The following is an 18,212-nucleotide window of genomic DNA, read 5'->3' as shown; positions in this document are numbered from 1 at the left end:
ATTTTATTTGATTTTTTTGCGGTTTTCTTAAGGTTCAAAGAACAGAGGGATTATTTTATTTCTTTTAACCACCAATACAGCAGTATGTTTCTGCAGCTGTCAATAAATATAAAATACACTAAGATTTGTATATATTTTTGCAAATGTTTCAAATGTATTCTTATAGCAAACATTAGTTCTCGTGGGATAATTTTCTAAATTTCTATAGGTCAAACCGGCTGTATATGTAGCAGTTTGTACTTGATAAATTTATTTAAAACTTCCAGTGTAAGCTGTATGGATCAAGTTATTCCTCCAATGTGATTTTTAATTAATGATCCTGTATTGAGGTATCAAGCAGGAGCGAGGCTTTGGGCTCTTTGATGCTCTAAGCGCCCTGTGTGTGGTGCAGAGAAATGATGCTGAACAGCAAAGGCAGGCTCTGCTCAGCCTCATTACTTTCTCACTCAGAGGTTTCCTCCAACATGACACACTTGTGCTGTGAAACGCCGAGCTGCCTGCGCAGCGGCTCACAGATTAAACCTGGCCGAGGCGCGGTGGAGAATAGCTGTCTGAGTGGGATTAGTTATCGCTTGCTTTATCCTCTGCTTTTTGCAGCGACTGCTTTTGTATAAGGTTTTTCCCGTTTTGTTACAATAAATCTTAAACTTTTATGCATTTTACAGAAATTTTATGTGTCAAGCCGACACAAAAAAAGCACATGTTTGCAAAGTGGGAGGAAACTAAGATGATTTTTAATTTAGAAAGTAGAATCTGAAATGTGTGGCTTGCATTTTAGGTTCACTGCAGTTACACCCGCAGGTCTTTTCAAGTTTGTCTCCACTAGCTTTTAACAACCCGAAACTGACATCATCACATATTAAACATAACTCCAGCAGATTGGATGGAAAACGTCTGAGAAAAACAAGTTTCAAGTTTTGGTAAACATTAAAATGGCAAAAAAACAAAAATACTAACATGTAAAATAAAATACAAGTTTGAACCCAATGTTATATTTTCAAGATGAAGGCATCTTTATGCAAAGTGCTTCATACAATAAAGTAAAGTAAAATTATTTGCATAGCACATTTCAGAAAAAAAGGCAATTCTAAGTGCTTTGCATAGATTAGAAGGAAATACAATAAAACAACAAACCAAAGGAAAGAAAACAAAAAAGTATAATCCTATTTTTAAGAATAAGTAGTCCTTGATTTATAAACTAGAAGGGGTTTCTCAGGATTCCTGTTCTGATAATGCTGATCTAAGGTGAAGAGAAGTTTCTCTAGATGAACTAATAAGAGTTGCTCCGGATTCTAACTTTGTTCTAATTCCTGCATCTTTAAACTAGATCCTAGTCCAATAAAACACATTGATGTTTGTGGTTCTAAAGTCACGTAGATACTTCTGGTGAGGTACTGCGACCTGGACCACCAACAAAGAGCCTCTAACCATCCCGACCATTTTCCAGAGCCACTCCCTGGATCTAGTTAATCAGTGAACCTTCACTTCTTATCTTTTAATGGCCGAAAGAAGGAACTTGCTCTCAGGTTGTGTAAATAGTTTTCCTTGCAGGAGCTCAAGTCTTAATTTAGTCCCAGTTTCTCTGGTACCTGAACGTTTTTCTCCTGAGCCTGAATTCGTGTCACACGCTCAGTGGACCGGGCCCAAGCTGCCGGCTGATGTCTCTGTCCTCTGCTGATTTGGTCCCAGAGTCCCTCTGATCTTTATCCACCATGACTTTGTTGACATTTTCTGGGACTCAGCGGGGAGATTGGAGCGGACTTTGTGTTGTAATTAGGGCGGTCAAACAGAGTGGCTCCCTGGCTTCGTCCTGACCTCTCTCCGCCGTTTATTACCTCAGTGGCTCCAAGAGAAGTAAACATGACCTGGTTTGATTTTACAATTTTAATGGTAAACACTCATTTTTATTAGCATATGATTAAATTAGCTAAAACCAACGAGGCTTTGTTTAAGTTTTTGGAAATAAAAATCATTGGATCTTTGTGACCTCTCAGACTTTCAGTTCCCAACCTTAGTTATGAATTACCGTAATTGCCGGACTATAAGTCGCAGTTTTTTTAATAGTTTGGCCAGGGGTGCAACTTATACTCTGGAGCAACGTATAGTCTAGAAAATACGGTAACCAGATTAAATGTAAGTTATCAATTCTTGAAATAATCGTTAACTGGAGTAAAAGCTAATTACTGAAAGAACAACACACTAAGAGCAGTAATTAAGTAAAAATTGTACAAAAACTATTCTGTCTGCAAATATGTTCTAGCCCAAAGTTTTTAACGTGGCTTATTGTCACCTTGTTCAGATTAGGTAAAAAAAAATCTAGTAAGTAACTTTTGATATCCAATTATTAGTCAGTAATAATAATAAAAAAAAATACTCAGTAGATTAGACTGTATTGAGTCTAGCGAGAAGGCGTTAGCTTGAAGTATTTTCAGCTGCAGATGTGGCCTGTGCTACAAATGACCAAATATACACTAAATAAATGGTATATTATTGTAGATTTTTTTTATTTTTTAAAAAAGAAACTAAATTATTTATTTGCATCTTTTAATGTATTTGTAAAGTTCTGAGGTAGAAATCAATGACGTAATCGGTAGCTGAAATAATTGTTAGTTACAGAGTAACGTCCTCTGAGCTTTCTCAACGTCGTAATGAGCCGACTTGTTTCTTTAACTCACATTATTACAGACAATGGTCTGGCCTTTATTTTGTTATGCCTGACTGAAATCAGGGAAATATTTTCATCCGAATCATGCTTCTGCTGTTTGTCATTAAGCATCGTTTACTCGTTCTGACTGTCCGCGCCGGCCGTAGTGACGTATGGGTCGCTCCTTCACGCACAAAGCCATCCTCAGTCCTGCAGCCCTGAACCTCTTCCTCAATCAGAGCATTCCTGGCACCAGGAGGCCCAGCGGGGTCGAACCAGGGCTGAAAGCAGCGTCACACTCCAGAGCTGGCACCGGGTCTCGTAACCAAATAAGAATCCCATTTTCCCTCCTTTTCGCGGGTCCAAAGAGGCGCCGCTTACCCTCGGCTCTCCGTGGGCTCAGGGTACTTCCGTGGAGAATGACCCCTTTGAAGGATGGTCTGGTTTCTTTGAGGGGAGATTCTCCTCGCGCTGAGTTTCCCAGCGCTGCAGCTACCTCTGGACCGCTGCCCGAGCCCCACGTCCAAGAATGTGAATTGGCAGAGGATGTAATTAAGGCGATGTTTCTCCTCACACTTGGCCTAACCTTCGAGAGCCGCAGCGCACTTAGAGCCAGGGTGTCTTTGTGGCGACTGTTGCTGCATAGTATCAGGTTTAGGTTTATTTCAGACCCTTCGCAAGAACAGAGCAGTCGGATGGAAAGACAGCGAAGCAGAATCAGCAAAATAAATAACACATTTATAGATCTGCCTGTTATTCACCAGTCTGAAAAGGAATAAGTAGCAATAAAAATGTTTTATAAAAGTTAAAATATCCAAAACCATTACTGTTTTAAATAAGGTGGAGGAATTAGTAAACAATAAGTCCTTGTATGTTGTGGATATTAGGGTTAGGGCAGCATTTCAGTTAAAGATGTCAGTTTATAGAATAATCCTGATGAGAGGAAGAATCTAAATCTCTTAATAGATATTTGACATTTATTATGATGTTGCAATATGGCATTGAATAAGTTGATATTTTATTGTGTATATTTTTATATGTGGCTATATTTTGTTTATTTAAAATGTTTATACTCGTCTTTTGAGTTGAACAGCTAATTTGTTTTAGGTGGGAAAAACTCCTTTCTGCTCCTTTTCACTTATGATTTCTTTTAGTTTTTACATAAACTATTCAGACTATTATCAAAAAAATAAGTGGAAATTTAAAAAAAAACAATGAAATAAGTGTTTCTTATCAGTTGATATCAATAAATATTGATTACTAATTTATTTTAAACATCTGAAATCCTGCCAAACTGGTGACGTGACTTTTCCTGTTTTATTTGTCGTTTTTGCTCCCAGTCGTTGTTTTTTTTTAAAATTTTTAATCAGTCATGAGGAACGGTGGTGAAACTCTGCAGGTTTTTGCGAGGTGACCTAAGACGGAGCGTAACCATAGAGTGAGTGAATTCGTTGATTCCACCAACCTAGATCTCCCAGAATGCTGTGCGGTTTTAGATCGGAGTCCAGTAAAAAATATTTAATGAATCTACTAATATAATTTGGCTGAAATTTGTGGTTTTGTCCTTTTGGTTTCCACTCAGTGTTTTAAGGTCGAGTGTGGGATCTGCCTCTGATCAAACATGGCGGCTGTTCGTTCTCACTGTCTTCTCTCCTGTATGCGTGTGTTACCTCGTGTACTCAGATGTGAGTTTTGTGTTTGTTTACAGTAAAGTGTGAATTAGAGGAGAACCCTCCCCCCTCCGTCTATCCTTTGATATTTTTTTTCTTCTTCCACTTCCTCTGCTAAGGCCCTGTGTTATTAGCGCGCTGGAATCGCCTGACTGAAAGCTGAGGGATTAAGTCCGTGTCAAACATGCTTCTCTGTCTCGCTTCCTCCACGGCCTCTCCTCTTCTTCCTCCCCCTCTGTTGGCGCTCTGTGTTTAAACTAGCTCCGTGCCAGAACAGGGATCTGCTAACTTTGGGAAGTGCCGCTTGTGTGAATTTCTGCTCGCAGGTTTTGCTTTCTGGAGGGTTTCCAGACGCCCCAAACAAAGCAGCTCATTGATTGTATTAGAGGCAGCAGTCAAGGCTTGTTTTCAGTGAAAACACTTTATTTGATTAAGCATGATTTGTGTTTGCTTTGAAGCTACTGTAACTTAAGCTCAGCTTTTTTTCTCTCATTTTGACCTGAAATGCACAGCGTTGATATTTTAAATTAGGGTTTTTTTCAGTGTTTTCAGCAGCAGTCAGTATCTTACTCGTACTGGATAGCAGTCAAAGCCGTCTCAATTTTTAATAACAAATAATTATTGTTACTGACCAGAGATTGGAGAAAATGGATTAGAGCCAGCTTGGAGCAGATTACTGCTTGTTCATTTTAGATTTTTAGGTTTATAAGGGGCTCACAGAATTTTCTTAAGAAATCCATTTGTTCATTAACATGGGTTTTTATTTCTCGTTACATAAGCGTAAATTAAAGGCTGGATTTGTCAGGTTTAAAAAAAATTTTTTACAGGGGTGACCAAAACTGTGGGGAGTTCTGAAAATTAACATTATTTTTGTTGATAATTTCTAACATTTTTATGTAAATTTGTTTTGTTCTGCATTATTTAGAATCAAACCATGTCAGTGCTGCCCCCTCTGGTCAAACTGTGTCTAATAAGTTGTATTCCCCTAATTGTTTAAAAAGTTTCAGCTTTTTGTCACACAGGAAGTGCGATTGCTAGCTGCCACCACCACAAATTGCATTTTCTGTCTCTCCAATTGCCTCTGCCTGCATTGACTAATATTATTCTTAAAATGCCTAATAGTTTATTGATATGTCCAGGATATGTGTTTTTAGGAACAGTAAGCCTTTTAGCATCTGATACTCTGATGAATTGCTTTTATTCGAGTGATTATGTAAAAAAATATGACACATTTTTTTATGCCTAATTTCTTATAGCTGGTTTTGGTTGAGTAATTAACCATTTTTCCTTTTATTTCTGCATTTTGTGGTGTATAAAAAGTAATGTCCGAAATATTTGTCAAAGTTCGGCCTCGGCTTTGGTTTTGGTCTTAGAAGAATTGGTGTGGACTCAATACCAGCGGCATATTCTTGCACTTTTCTGAGTTACAGACATGTCCTTTGATGCATATGTTGCCACTATAAGTCTCTAACAGCATCTAAACACGACTGGAAAGTCAATAAATATAGAGACAAAGTTTACAAATAAGCAACAGTGCTCATTTCTTTCTGACAACAGCCCTGCTTTAGTCGTCTTCAAACTGTCTTTTGGCTCCGCCCACTTTTGGTGGAATTTGGTCAGGGGCGGGGCTTAGCTTTCAGAGGGCGTTAGTGACATTTTAACATTAGCTAAATGTTCAGCAGCTGCTCGTTTGTCTTTGTCTCTGAGCAGGAGTTCGAAGCATCCAGGTTGATTGTGGGTATGTCTCAAACTTTCCAGAACAACTCAACCCCAAACTGCAGGCTTCCTGCTCATTAGGAACAAGCTGGGCTTTCTCTCTGACTGCGCGGCCATTATTATAATCTTCATCATAATTTTACTCCTCAGTGAGCACTGCTTCTGTCAGAGACCTTCAGCTGAAGCTTTGAGGAGGAGTTTGGTTTTATTTTGAATGTGGAAGCTCAGGCTATAACATTTTTTTTTTTTTTTTTTTTTTTACTGTGCAAAGACTGATTTAGTACAACATGCTGAAACAAAGTAATTTGCATCTCATATGCTCACATCAGGCCTCCATTTGCAGCTGATTATGATGATTAAAGCTGAACCTGTGAGTTAATGTGAAGAACTGAACATAAAGGGGATAAAACATGGTTTACGGAAACAGCAGAGCTGCTGAGCTGGGAAAGGCAACGTAAAGCATAAATAATGAACCAGTGTCTTTCCATGGAGACAAAGAAAGCAAAGATGAGCTATGAATGCAGGCGTGAAAATGCTGATTAAAAACTTGGACTCTCCTGAAAGAAAGTGTACACTTGTTTTCTCTTGGCACTCATCTTTTATCTGTTCTGGCAGACGAACATGAAAAACATCCAGTCCAGCCAAATAAATGTGAGAAGCGCCGTTAATGTTATATTTGTCAATGAGCCACTCTATTTTCTGGTTGACCATGTGGCGCGGCGGAGTTGAGCCCCCCATCACCTCCCAACCCCGCATGCAGGAGCTTTGTATGATAAAATACGCTCTGAAATGTGCATTTCATTTAAACCAATACAAATGAAAGAACATATATGTTTGTTTATTGGGGTTAGACAATTTGACATATTCACTAACCATCAATAAATGAGTATTTGGCACCATGGGTAAAATTCGAATGTAAAAGATTTAGCGGACAGTTTTGTTATATTCAGCTTGCTTTTAGCAAACTTTCCTCACATTTAAAATGAAAATGTCTAAAACTACTTTCCTGTATACATTTCACAAAAGAGTTGTAAATCTAAATGTTAAATCTAAGTATTAACTATTAAATCTAAATTTAAACATTAGATCTAAATGGTAAAAATGATAAACCTAGATGAATCTAGATCTTAAATCTAGATATAAATGTTAAATGTAATTGTTATCCACTTGTCATGCCACAAGATCCCAATTAGATTCAAGTTGGACTTCAACTAGGCCACCCCAAAACCTCCATTTTCTGTCATTTTGAAGTATCTCAGAGTTGGATTTCCTGATGTGCTTGAAAATGTGAGCATCAAACTGAATTGCACGAATGTATATGCTTTATTTAAATTGTATATTTCTGTGTGTGTTTGCTGGTTGTTTTAAGGCATTTCAGTTTTTGTTTAAGTATTTTCAATGATGCCTTCCATTTACACATAATTAATTGGTCCTATTTTCAAATTCCCTTTCAACTTGTAATGTTCTTAAAGACAGAAACTGCCTCAGCGCTCTTACCGCTCGGCTTGATGAGTTTTCTGGGGGAAACCCTGGTTTCCAGCTTGAAGCATCAGAAGTATTTTATGTGCGAACGAGTTATAAAGGTTTTATACGTGAGAGTTTCTCCTCCTGCTTTAAACAGTCTTAAATCACTTTAATGCACCACATTGTGACAGTGGCTCCTACTCACAGCTCGCTGCCTTACGTTCTGTGATCTGGGCCACATTTGAAAGTAGTTCAGGATCCAACACTGAGTAACATTAGCTGAACGCTACAGTACGTCCCCCTTTTAAAATATTCAGCACTTCTTAGATTGAATATTTATATGGTGGGTTTTCTACTGATACAGCAGCACAGTGATGTTTGGAAATACATCTATAAACAGAGTTTTACTCAGTTCACATTATGTCAGGCTAAACTGTTTTTATTAAATTATTGAGGAACAGAAGTGGTTTCAGAAATCCTCACTCTCTTTTTTACTTTTACTTTAAAGTAGTGGAACGGTGCAGTGTCACTTCACCAACTCCACTACCTATCAGCTTATTTCTCTTAAAGTTTAATTATTTTATGAATTGTTAGAAATAACAATTACAGAAATGTCCAAACTCAATTGATTATGAAACTTATCCCCATACACTTTATAGCTTGTTATAGTTTCCCCTGTCATAGTTACTATGAATATGAATTACTTTCAGTGAACAGTGCGATAACTAAAGACTGTTGGGTACAAAGTTACTCATATTCATATCCAAAAAGTCAGATATGAAATAACCAAAACAAAGACAAATGATTTGCATGAAATGTCCATTTAAAGAAAATTAGATGTGGTTATTTTAATGCCCTGCTTCGAGTCACGTTAATCCAATGTGCTTCCTGTGTTTCTTCTCAGATGGCATCCACTCTGTATCGGCTCAGTGCGTCCTCCAGGTCACCATCATCACCGACGAGATGTTGTCCAACAGCATCACCTTACGCCTGGCCAACACCTCCCAGGAGCACTTCCTGTCCCTGCTGCTCTCCCAGTTCCTGGACGGGGTGGCCCGCGTCCTTTCCGCTGCGCCCGAAGACGTCGTCATCTTCAACATCCAAGATGACACGGACGTTAGCGCACGCATCCTCAACGTCAGCTTGTCCGTGGCCGTTCCCGTGTTTGGAGACGGACACCAGCGCCCCGGACGTCTCGGCAGCGACAGGCCCGGCAGGGGGCCTGAAAGCGGGGAGTTTTTCGGCTCGGAGGAGCTCCAGGAGAGGCTCTATCTGAACCGCAGCCTCCTGACACAGATTTCCTCTCAGGAGGTGCTTCCCTTTGATGACAACATCTGCCTGCGCGAGCCGTGTGAGAACTACATGAAGTGTGTGTCGGTGCTGAAATTCAACAGCCTGGCGCCGTTCGTGGCGTCCGACACCATCCTGTTCAGACCCATCCATCCCATCGCCGGGCTGCGCTGCCGCTGTCCCACCGGCTTCACAGGAGACTATTGCGAGACGGAGATTGACCTCTGCTACTCCAAGCCGTGTGGCGCGCACGGTGTGTGCCGCAGCAGGGAGGGGGGCTTCACCTGCGAGTGCCTTGAAGACTTCACAGGTAAGACCTCGACTCCTTACTCTGCAGTGATTGTCATTTGTCCACATCAGGCACTGAATGTGTGGTGCTCAGTAAGTTACTGATGGTGAATGGGCGATATGGCTGAAAAACTTACCACCTTACAAGGGTTTCATATCCATAATTATTGATCAGTTTTTTTGTCTTAAATATCTGAAGTACTGCTTGCTAACAGCGGCTAAAATCTTTTCTCTACCAGATGAAATGTCATAAATAACATAAATCCTAAAATTAACTTCAAGCAGGCCACAATGAAACAATGACTACAAATCTGGACTTCTTTACACAAATTACAAAATTACAACTTATATCTCTAAATAAAATTGTTACCTTTGTTTTTTTACCAAAGACAATTCAAACTTACTCATTTGCCTCTGACAGTTTTGATTTGTCTAAAGAGAGAAAATATAACATATTATATATATGTTCATATAACATCAGTATCAGACTTAACATTGAGGTTTTTGTAGTCTAACCAGTTAAGTCTAATGCTTAACTGGTTAGAGAAATAAACACATTGCTTGTCACCAGCCAATAGAAATAGAAAACTTTAGTGTTTGTTTTTAGAGACAATAGAAGAGGCTTCTTTAAACTCCTGAGATTATGGATTATCTAGTCAAATTAATTAATCTCTCCAACACTGGGATATAACGTATCCCAGCTTAGGGTTTGTTTTCCATTAAACTTATTTGTGTCCCACCTTCCCAGTGTTAATTTTTGACTCTCAAATGTCTGACTGGGATTTCATTATTTACATCTGACCCTTTGACCCCTTCCTCGGCCCTTGTTGCACGTGGATCTTTATTGGTACACACCGTCCACTAATGAAAGGCTCTACAGACACAATCTGAGTGATGAGGTATTGATTTGAGACGACTCGTTCCACTTGTAGAAAGCTACAGGAAACATATACTGGATTATTTACTTATCTGAGGGTTATAGGATTGTAAAAACAAAGCAGAGCTGACTTTCTTTTTCTAGCCTGACAATTTTAAGATACAGCTGATCTGATCTTTGACAAATTAGATTACATTTCTATCATTTTCTCTGTCAAGTTGTCATCTTCGGTATTATTTCATCTAATGTTTTTTTTTTTCTTAAAAACAAAATTATTAGTGATATGAGCTCTGTTTTTCTCCCTTTTGGGTCATTTTCAAGTGTTCAAAATACTTATCCAAAAAAATAGATCTAGTCCTGTTCACAGAAGTATCACTGAAGAGAACAAGGGAAGGAAATATAAATTTTTAATTATGTCTGCGGATGTACTGTGCTTCCCGGCTGTTAAATGCCTTCTAGTCAAAATACTTGAGAAAAAAACAACATAAGTCTCAGAATATGCTGAGACTGAAGGGGCAGTGGCTTCCTCTTTCACCATCATGATGAGTTCATCTATTACTGACGACGCCAAAACGACAAACTGGTCACAAACTTTGTTATTTACTCAGGACTGCAAATTTTTATTACATCTTCAAAGGGTGAAAGGTCATCTGATGTAGTTTACGGCTAAAGGAAATAAGGAGATGCTAAAAAAACTGAGTTTAAAATGTAAATTTATTCAATATGGAAATGAAGGTTGTTACCCTCATCTTTTTATAGAGAGGTGAAGTGGGTCAAATCCTGACTTTTAATGAGACTCAGGGATTCATGCCATCATTGAACAGACCAAGGTTCTTGTTGGATAATTAGTTAGATAGGATTTTTGAAAAAAACTCCATCTGAGGATACATGACTTTTATAATACAAATATGTCAATACTATACAGAGAAATCAGCAGATTTTACTATTATCTGGCCCAGATTAATGACTGAAACTTAAAAATCTGATCTTTTTCTGACCGGTGAATGCGCCATTTTGAAGCGCTATTAGATTGTGATTGTTGCAAAACTCAGTAGTGTAGAGTTTACTTGTTTACTGTAAAATTAGTTTTTATTAGCTGATATCACTATTAGATAGAGTAATATAGCACACTTCAATACTTAAAATGCACATTTTTGTGTATTTCCATATATTTTTTTTACTACTCTTGTGAAGTTAAAATCAATAGTTATAATAACACAAGTGTGACATAAGTAAATTACAAACGCTAATGACAGTAAATACAAGGGCTGAACAACATGGCTGCAAATCTCATCATGATATAAGTGTTTCATATCAGGCAACAGTTTTAGTGATTGTTTAGTTTTTTAGTTTTAAATATCTGAAATACTGTCAAATTGGTGCCATGACCTTTGCTGTTTTGAAATGAAAACGAAAATCTGCTTGGGGCCCCAAAAAGTCTTGGGTCGGCCCTGGCTGCAGGAGATCAGCACCAATGATTCGGCTGGTATTAAAAGTGGATGCCAGTCATGTTTGCCTCCATCTAAAAATGTTTTCTATTCTTCCATATATCGTTAAATCCCACCTCATCAAATACAGAAAAGTTTTCTTTTCCTTTCCCCTCATTTGCAAAAGCTCCTTATGAAGCCTGAAATAGTGCCGGCTGCTAAGTGTGTGGGCCCGATCACTCTGAGTCCAGGCTGAGTGGCACTTATTGGTTCTCACAGCAGTGGGTGTTGGAGCTGGATGGCAGGAGCTTTTAACGTGAATCAGCGCAGAGAGGGGGAGACGAGGGGAGAGCAGTGGGCGTATTTTTACCCACACTTTTCAGAATTAATTCCCATCGGCTGGTGAGGTTTGAATGCGAGCGCTGTGAGGTCCAGGTGCAGAAGGTCCTGCATCTGAAAATAAACCTGCACCTGATGTTTCCTGATCAAACTGGGTCACTCAGGCAGGTTCTGTTTGAGGTGTTTTCCTCTGATCCAAAGCTCCCACCGCTTCTCTTTCCATGAGTGTTGAGTTTGCCAGGCTCCGAACTTTGATGGGGCTCGGTATGTGTCCGAGTGCTCAGCTACGCCCTCCACGAGTCTGGGTGGGTGGATAAGTGTCGGAGAGATGCCATGATGTGTGTAGCAAGCGTCCAGAGACGATCTGGGGACTCTACGTCTTTAACGCATATTTGTGTGTCTTCTAGTGCGTGAGCAGGCGACGTGGGCGTCGCCAGATGGTAGCAGGGAGGAAAAGGCAGTGAATGGTTTCCTTTGGCTGAGTCACTTTGTAGATGCTGGAGAACAACATGTTGTTTAGCCTGAGCACATTTTCCTGCAGAAAAGGCTCAGCAGGAGAGCAGCATCTTTTTTAAAACCTCCCCACATTTAATGCATGAAAGTATTCACCTGCTAAATGCTCACCTCTGTCCCTCAGAAAGTGCTTTTTCTTTGCCCTTTTTGTGATCAGGATTTAAATATGCAGGCATGCTCCAGCTTTGGCTCAAAGAAAATAAGGCAAACTTCCACATTCAGAACATCTCAGTGTCTATGATCGCCTGCCAAACACTAAAAGCCTCCACAGTTTGCTGCTGAGAGCGAATAAAAAGCATTTCCAGTTGCATGCACCGTTTTTGAAAGAGGAGAATTTGCATGTAGTTTGTCCCTGGAGAAAAATCAACCTGGAGAAAGGTTCTCATTTCACAGCACTGATTCGTGAACTGAAAGCAAACTGCACAAACACAAAAGATTATCAAGTATTTTTGGCCGAGTTTCTATTGAAAATATCTTAGTGCACTTGAAAAAATATACGACTAACTTAAAAGTAACTTTTCAGCAAGATCAAGAAGCTTGCTGTCAGTCAATAATTCATTAATACTAATGAAAAAGTAATAGTAACACTGGCAGATTATTGGGGGCTGCCCAAAGCAGTGACTGACTTGCAAAGCATGGCAGGCACCAGTCTGCTCAAACTGTTTGAGACCAAGATCTACTTTTTCTCTCACCAGCCGGCTGAGATCTACCTCATGACACGAAGACATAAAAATTGTAACTTAAATCCTATTGACTCATTTTCTATATGAATATATATCAGTTATATCAGAAATGATAAAGTGATAGAAAACCGAATGCAGTTTCTTCCTCAGTGAGATTTTGACTGTTCTCCAGCAATTTCTAATACTGGTGAAATTTTTCCATTATTCAAACACTTTTTCTCCTCTTCTGCTGGGTCCAAACCGACAGACACACTTTGGTTTGGTTAAATTTCTTCAGGAATTTTCTAGTTTCACTTATAATGTTATTGACTTAAAACAAGCTCCTTGATCTTGCTAAAAGTTTACTTGTAAGTTAATTTTGTTTATTTCAAGTGTACTAAGACATTTATAATAGAGACCAATAATACCTGGTAACCATAAATAAACCATTAAACCAATAAATAATAATGACTGAAAACAGCACACAATAAGCAGAAACATGTCAAGTGTCAGTGAATTTCTTGCAAATCAGAGAAGAAAGAAAGAACCAGTCTGAACCACATTATCAAAGTTTACTCTAATCTGACGCCCACTGAGCGTGGCAGTTTTATGTTTAAATAAATGCTGATGCTTTCCTGTGACAATCTACAGAGAAATCTTTCATCGTCGATCTACTAGCAGTTAATTATCACCAGTTTGATTGCCTGCAATCACATTAACATATTGGTACACACATCATCGGGGTTTAATTTGGCACATGATTAGCTGCTCTCAGGAATCCAACAGATTGATTTTAAAGCTTTGATACAGCTTGCTATTATTTCTGGTGCATAAATCTATCAGACGCATCAACATCAGGGATTAGAGTATTAGTCTTCTCTCAATTAAAAACAGACTCCAACAGAACAGGGAAGGTTCTTGTTTGGTGTGAAAATACATTTAAAGCCACAACAAAATGATAAGGAGCCTGAAATTAAACAGTTACTGATAACATTTACAATTTGGCTTTTGTCCTCATTGTTGTGTAGCTTGTCTTAGTTGCTTCTTTATTAAAAAAGATTAAATAATCACTTGATTAGGGCACAGAAACTGGAGCAGTAATTATGTATTTTAAGAAGGCATATTCACATTTAATCATATCAAGTATGATTTTATCTGTGGTTGTTTGAATCATATGCTGAAAACATGAGCATTGTGTTACAAGCTGTCGTTGTTTCAAATTAATACAGGTGTACCACAAGACTCAATTCTTGGCCCATTTCTTTTTAATTTTATATATGAATGGTTTGCCATACGCTCCTCATAGCCCTCAATATTGTTTGAAATGTCATTTCTCTATATCTTTGCCTTGATATAAATAATTTAAACTAAACCTAAATTTCTCTGAGGTATGTAATATGTGATGTTAATTAAAAATAGAGATTTATTTATACTTTTATTAGTAATGGTTGCTAACAATAGGAATAGAAAATAAAATATAAGAAATTGATTGAATATTACAAGCCAGGTCAAAGACATTCAATAATCCTTACTTTAATAACCCCCTGCTGATTCATAAATTCTTGAACTGCTTATTAAATAAATCTTTTCATAATCTTATGGTTGTTTTGTTCAAGAAACAGAAACGTCCCAGAACTTAATCTGTGTTTTAATTTGAGTCTTTTATGTGAAAGACTCAAATAAAGTAAGAATTATTTGATTTAACAACAGTGTGAGGCATGTTTGAGACGGTCAGCTTCCAGATGACCGGTCGCATTATGATCTGATCTCATTATTTACCTCATAATCCCGAGTGGTTGCTTGTTTCAGCTCCTCCTTGTGCAAAAATACTTTGGTAAAACAAACTCTTACTCACTATGTTTGTCGTCTTTGGCTCATCCAGAGGAGACTGCTCACTCTTCTCACTGCAAGATGCTAAAAAAATAAAATTCAGCTCTAATACCTGTAAAGAAACTTTCAATGCAGGATTTCTGTGAAATGATCTGTTTTTTATGCAAATACAACCTTGTAAAAATCTATATCTAATATTTATGGATGCAGATTAGAATATGTATTGACATGCAGCTTAATTATTAAGTTCATTTTATCTTCTACAATGTGAAATTTAAATCTGTGGATGTTATTTATTCATTTTTCATCCTATTTCTCAGGTTCGATGCTAGTGACTGGATTCAGTTTTGTTTTGCATGTTTATTATGTATTGCAGAAAATACAACATGCCACAAAACCCATTTAGCGGATGAATATAAATCAATTATTTACACAAAACACATACTTTGTTAATATACACATCTTTATAAGACATAAATTGCTATATCTTTTATTTGTGTATTAGGTTTCATATAATTCACCATAAACACCTTTGCTTGTTTATGGTCTGATTTTTGATTTTAAACCACAAACAAGCAAAGGTGGTCTGACAATAAAAATCCTTGAATATTACCGAAAACAATAAGCAAATATTTAAATATGAGGATGAAGGGGGTCATATATTTAATTTTATACTATATTGCTGTGTTTTTGTGGGTTATCTCAACTGATTTTAGCTCAGTTTTATAGATTTCTTTGAATTAAACTGATATTTGCTCATTATTTTGGCTTTCTCTAACGCCTTTCAATTCAAATAATTATTACCTTTCTGTGCAGGACTGTTTGAGTAAAACTGACTTAAATCAAGTTCAGATGTGATCAGAGATGTTACTAACACCTGTAGTTACTCAGACAAACACGTTTTTAAGTATTATTATTATCTTTTGCATAAAATTAAGTTGGATTTTTTTTTTTTGCTTGTTTGCTGCTTAATGATGCAAACCAGCAGCAAACACATTTTTTGTTTACTGTGTTGAACGTAAAAAGAGGCGTGAATATATCGGGAGAGACGTGTTTGAGTTATTGATTGAATCGTCTCTGACCTCCGATGTCCTGCTCACCTGGCTGCAGCGCCTGGTGGGGGGTTTCCTTCTGTAAACGTCTGACGCACGGAGGCATTTACCCGACAGCAATAAACGCAGAGCAATAAAGCGGCTCTGGTAATATGTCTTCTCCACAGGAAGTCATATCTCAGAGTGGTTTTGACTTGATGTTGCGCTGCAGTGTTTGTCCTCTTTGATTGCCTGGAAAAAGCTTTATTGCTTTCAACAGGTTTTTAAATTAATAACAAGGCAATTCTGTGAGGAAAAGCTTCGTTTTAGAGACGCCTGACTGCAGCAGTTTGCTACAGAGATAAATAGCAGAGACAAGCAGAGAGAAAAGTTTCTATCAATTATCAATTGATAACACTTTACGTTAAATAACCCACCAGTGTATTAGATGATTTAATCTTTATTTAACCAGAAATATAATCATTTTCTAAAGAAAAAAATACCAGCAAAAAGTTGAGCTAAAATGCTGACATCAAATTATCCAAATTAAAACAACAGTTGATGTTTAGTTTATTGCAAAATATTACTACTTGTTGAACTTTTACACATTAAAAACTGTGGAAAAATCTGTTGAAAGTAAAAAGTGTGAAGGGCATTTCTATCCGGCTCCTATGAGCCAATCCTTTGTCTTGATGCCTTTGACTGCAGATAAATTCTTTGTCGTGTTGAAACGCATAATTAAAAAGGACCAAACATTCAGCCATGGGCGACTCCTTACGAATATGTACCTATTATAAATGACAGTGGGTAGGATACTGAAGCTTACATGGACATGTCGGTGCAAAATTTAGAGCATTGTTTGGAAAATGTGGATCAATCACAACTGAAATCATCGTTACGAAATAGACAAAAATACCAACCCAAAATTTATCAACATGAATTTTAACTGCTTCACTAACTCTTTGTTTCACTTTTCTAATGAGAATCAAACTTTTAATTCAGTTCAATTCTAGAACCATCAATAGGAAGGGTTTGCTGTAAATATTAAAACGTCTAAATAAAAAGGTGACCCAGAAGGTAAAGATCCCAAAAGCATCGCAGAACAAACACGAGGTGAGCTACTTATTATAATACATTTCTGAATGCATGGCTTTGCAGAAAAACAGGGCTAATTATTAGCCCAAAATACTAAATGACTTTCCCTCCAAGAATATTTTTCTTAACATCCCAACTAAGAACTCTTGAGTTTATTTAGACTGAATGGAGTTTTCTCTAAACAAAGAACAGACTGAATGGAGTGATTAATAGTCGGGAGTAAATAAGGAGCCTGATAATCGGAGCTGCAGGCTGAAGATGTGGACTGTGGGTGTGTGTCAGTGTTACATTAGCGCTGCAGAAACCTTCGTCCTGCTGACTGAGTGGCTTTGACACAAATTCCTGCTCACCCAGGGGACGACAAACAGTCTCGCCTCAGCAAATGCTGCAGTCCCGACGGTCCGGATGAGCGCGATAAGATACATGTTATACAGGAAAATGCAGCTGACTATAATTTCAGTGGCACCGATTTGGAAGAGTTTTATTTTCCTCACAGATCACACATGGCTAATAAGCTTAGCTCAAAATTCAAAACCGCTGCTTCACATCTATTTTTTTTGTAAATGTTTGCTGAGAACAATGGATCCCTTTGTCTCTCCTCCAGTTCATTCCACCATTATGAAACCAAGCGTAGCCTTTTCTGCCCAGTTTACTTACATTTCATCCATTTATACTTAACCGTAGCATTTATTTTATATATTTTAGGTAACAGTTTCGTCCAGTGACTGCTTTGTCTAATAATTCATTTTTTGTTGATCCATCTTTTTATAATGCAAATGTTTCTTTGCATTAGAAAATGTTGCTTCATTTGTTTGTTTATTAAAATTAATAAAATATTAGTAGCTTCAGTAGAAATACAGAATTGGAGCCTCAATCTGACTAAAATAGCCTTAAAAGAAAGATTGCTTGGTATTTTACTGACTGATCAACATTAAGGTACTGTATAATTTATGCTCTCCAGTCAATTTATTTATAATAAGTTAGATTTATTTTATCACTCTTGTAGAAACATGGATGTCGTGTCTGATGTGCAGGCAGCACACAAACTCTATTTTCTTGTCTGATTTCTTGTAATGCTCTGATGAAGTCGTCAAGCCGTCTGCAAAGTGTGAAAAACACTCAGAAAATCGTCCCGAGCTGCCACAGTCTGGAGAAAAGTGCAATCATTTTGTCTTCAAAACCACTTCCAGCTCGGTGCTCATGAGCCATCATGTTGTTTCGCTGAATGAGAATTGAGCTCAAACTGCAGCCGTATTCCCAGAGGGAGGCGGGGGGCGTCAGAGCAGAGAGAAAGGTTAACCCTGCAGACGCTGCCGAGGAGAAATAAACCACGGTTCATAGTCTAAACACGTCGCAACGATAAAGA

At 37.9% G+C, this 18,212-nt stretch overlaps 1 protein-coding gene across 2 annotated transcripts in view; it reads left to right on the top strand.

The window, feature by feature from the left end:
* celsr2 (cadherin, EGF LAG seven-pass G-type receptor 2) overlaps nt 1-18,212 on the top strand; it is a 72,299-nt gene that overhangs the window by 19,388 nt on the left and 34,699 nt on the right. For both annotated transcript variants that reach the window (XM_055025478.1, XM_055025472.1), the window contains exon 2: nt 8,399-9,094. In XM_055025478.1, the coding sequence (XP_054881453.1) occupies nt 8,399-9,094 (696 nt within the window). The remainder of the gene's footprint in view (nt 1-8,398; nt 9,095-18,212) is intronic.

The sequence above is a fragment of the Poeciliopsis prolifica genome, unplaced genomic scaffold (assembly GCF_027474105.1).
Source record: "Poeciliopsis prolifica strain line A6 unplaced genomic scaffold, Auburn_PproV2 SCAFFOLD003, whole genome shotgun sequence".
NCBI lineage: Eukaryota > Metazoa > Chordata > Actinopteri > Cyprinodontiformes > Poeciliidae > Poeciliopsis > Poeciliopsis prolifica.
The sequence above is the reverse complement of the archived record's forward strand: the minus strand, read 5'-3'. Positions and strand labels throughout refer to the sequence as shown.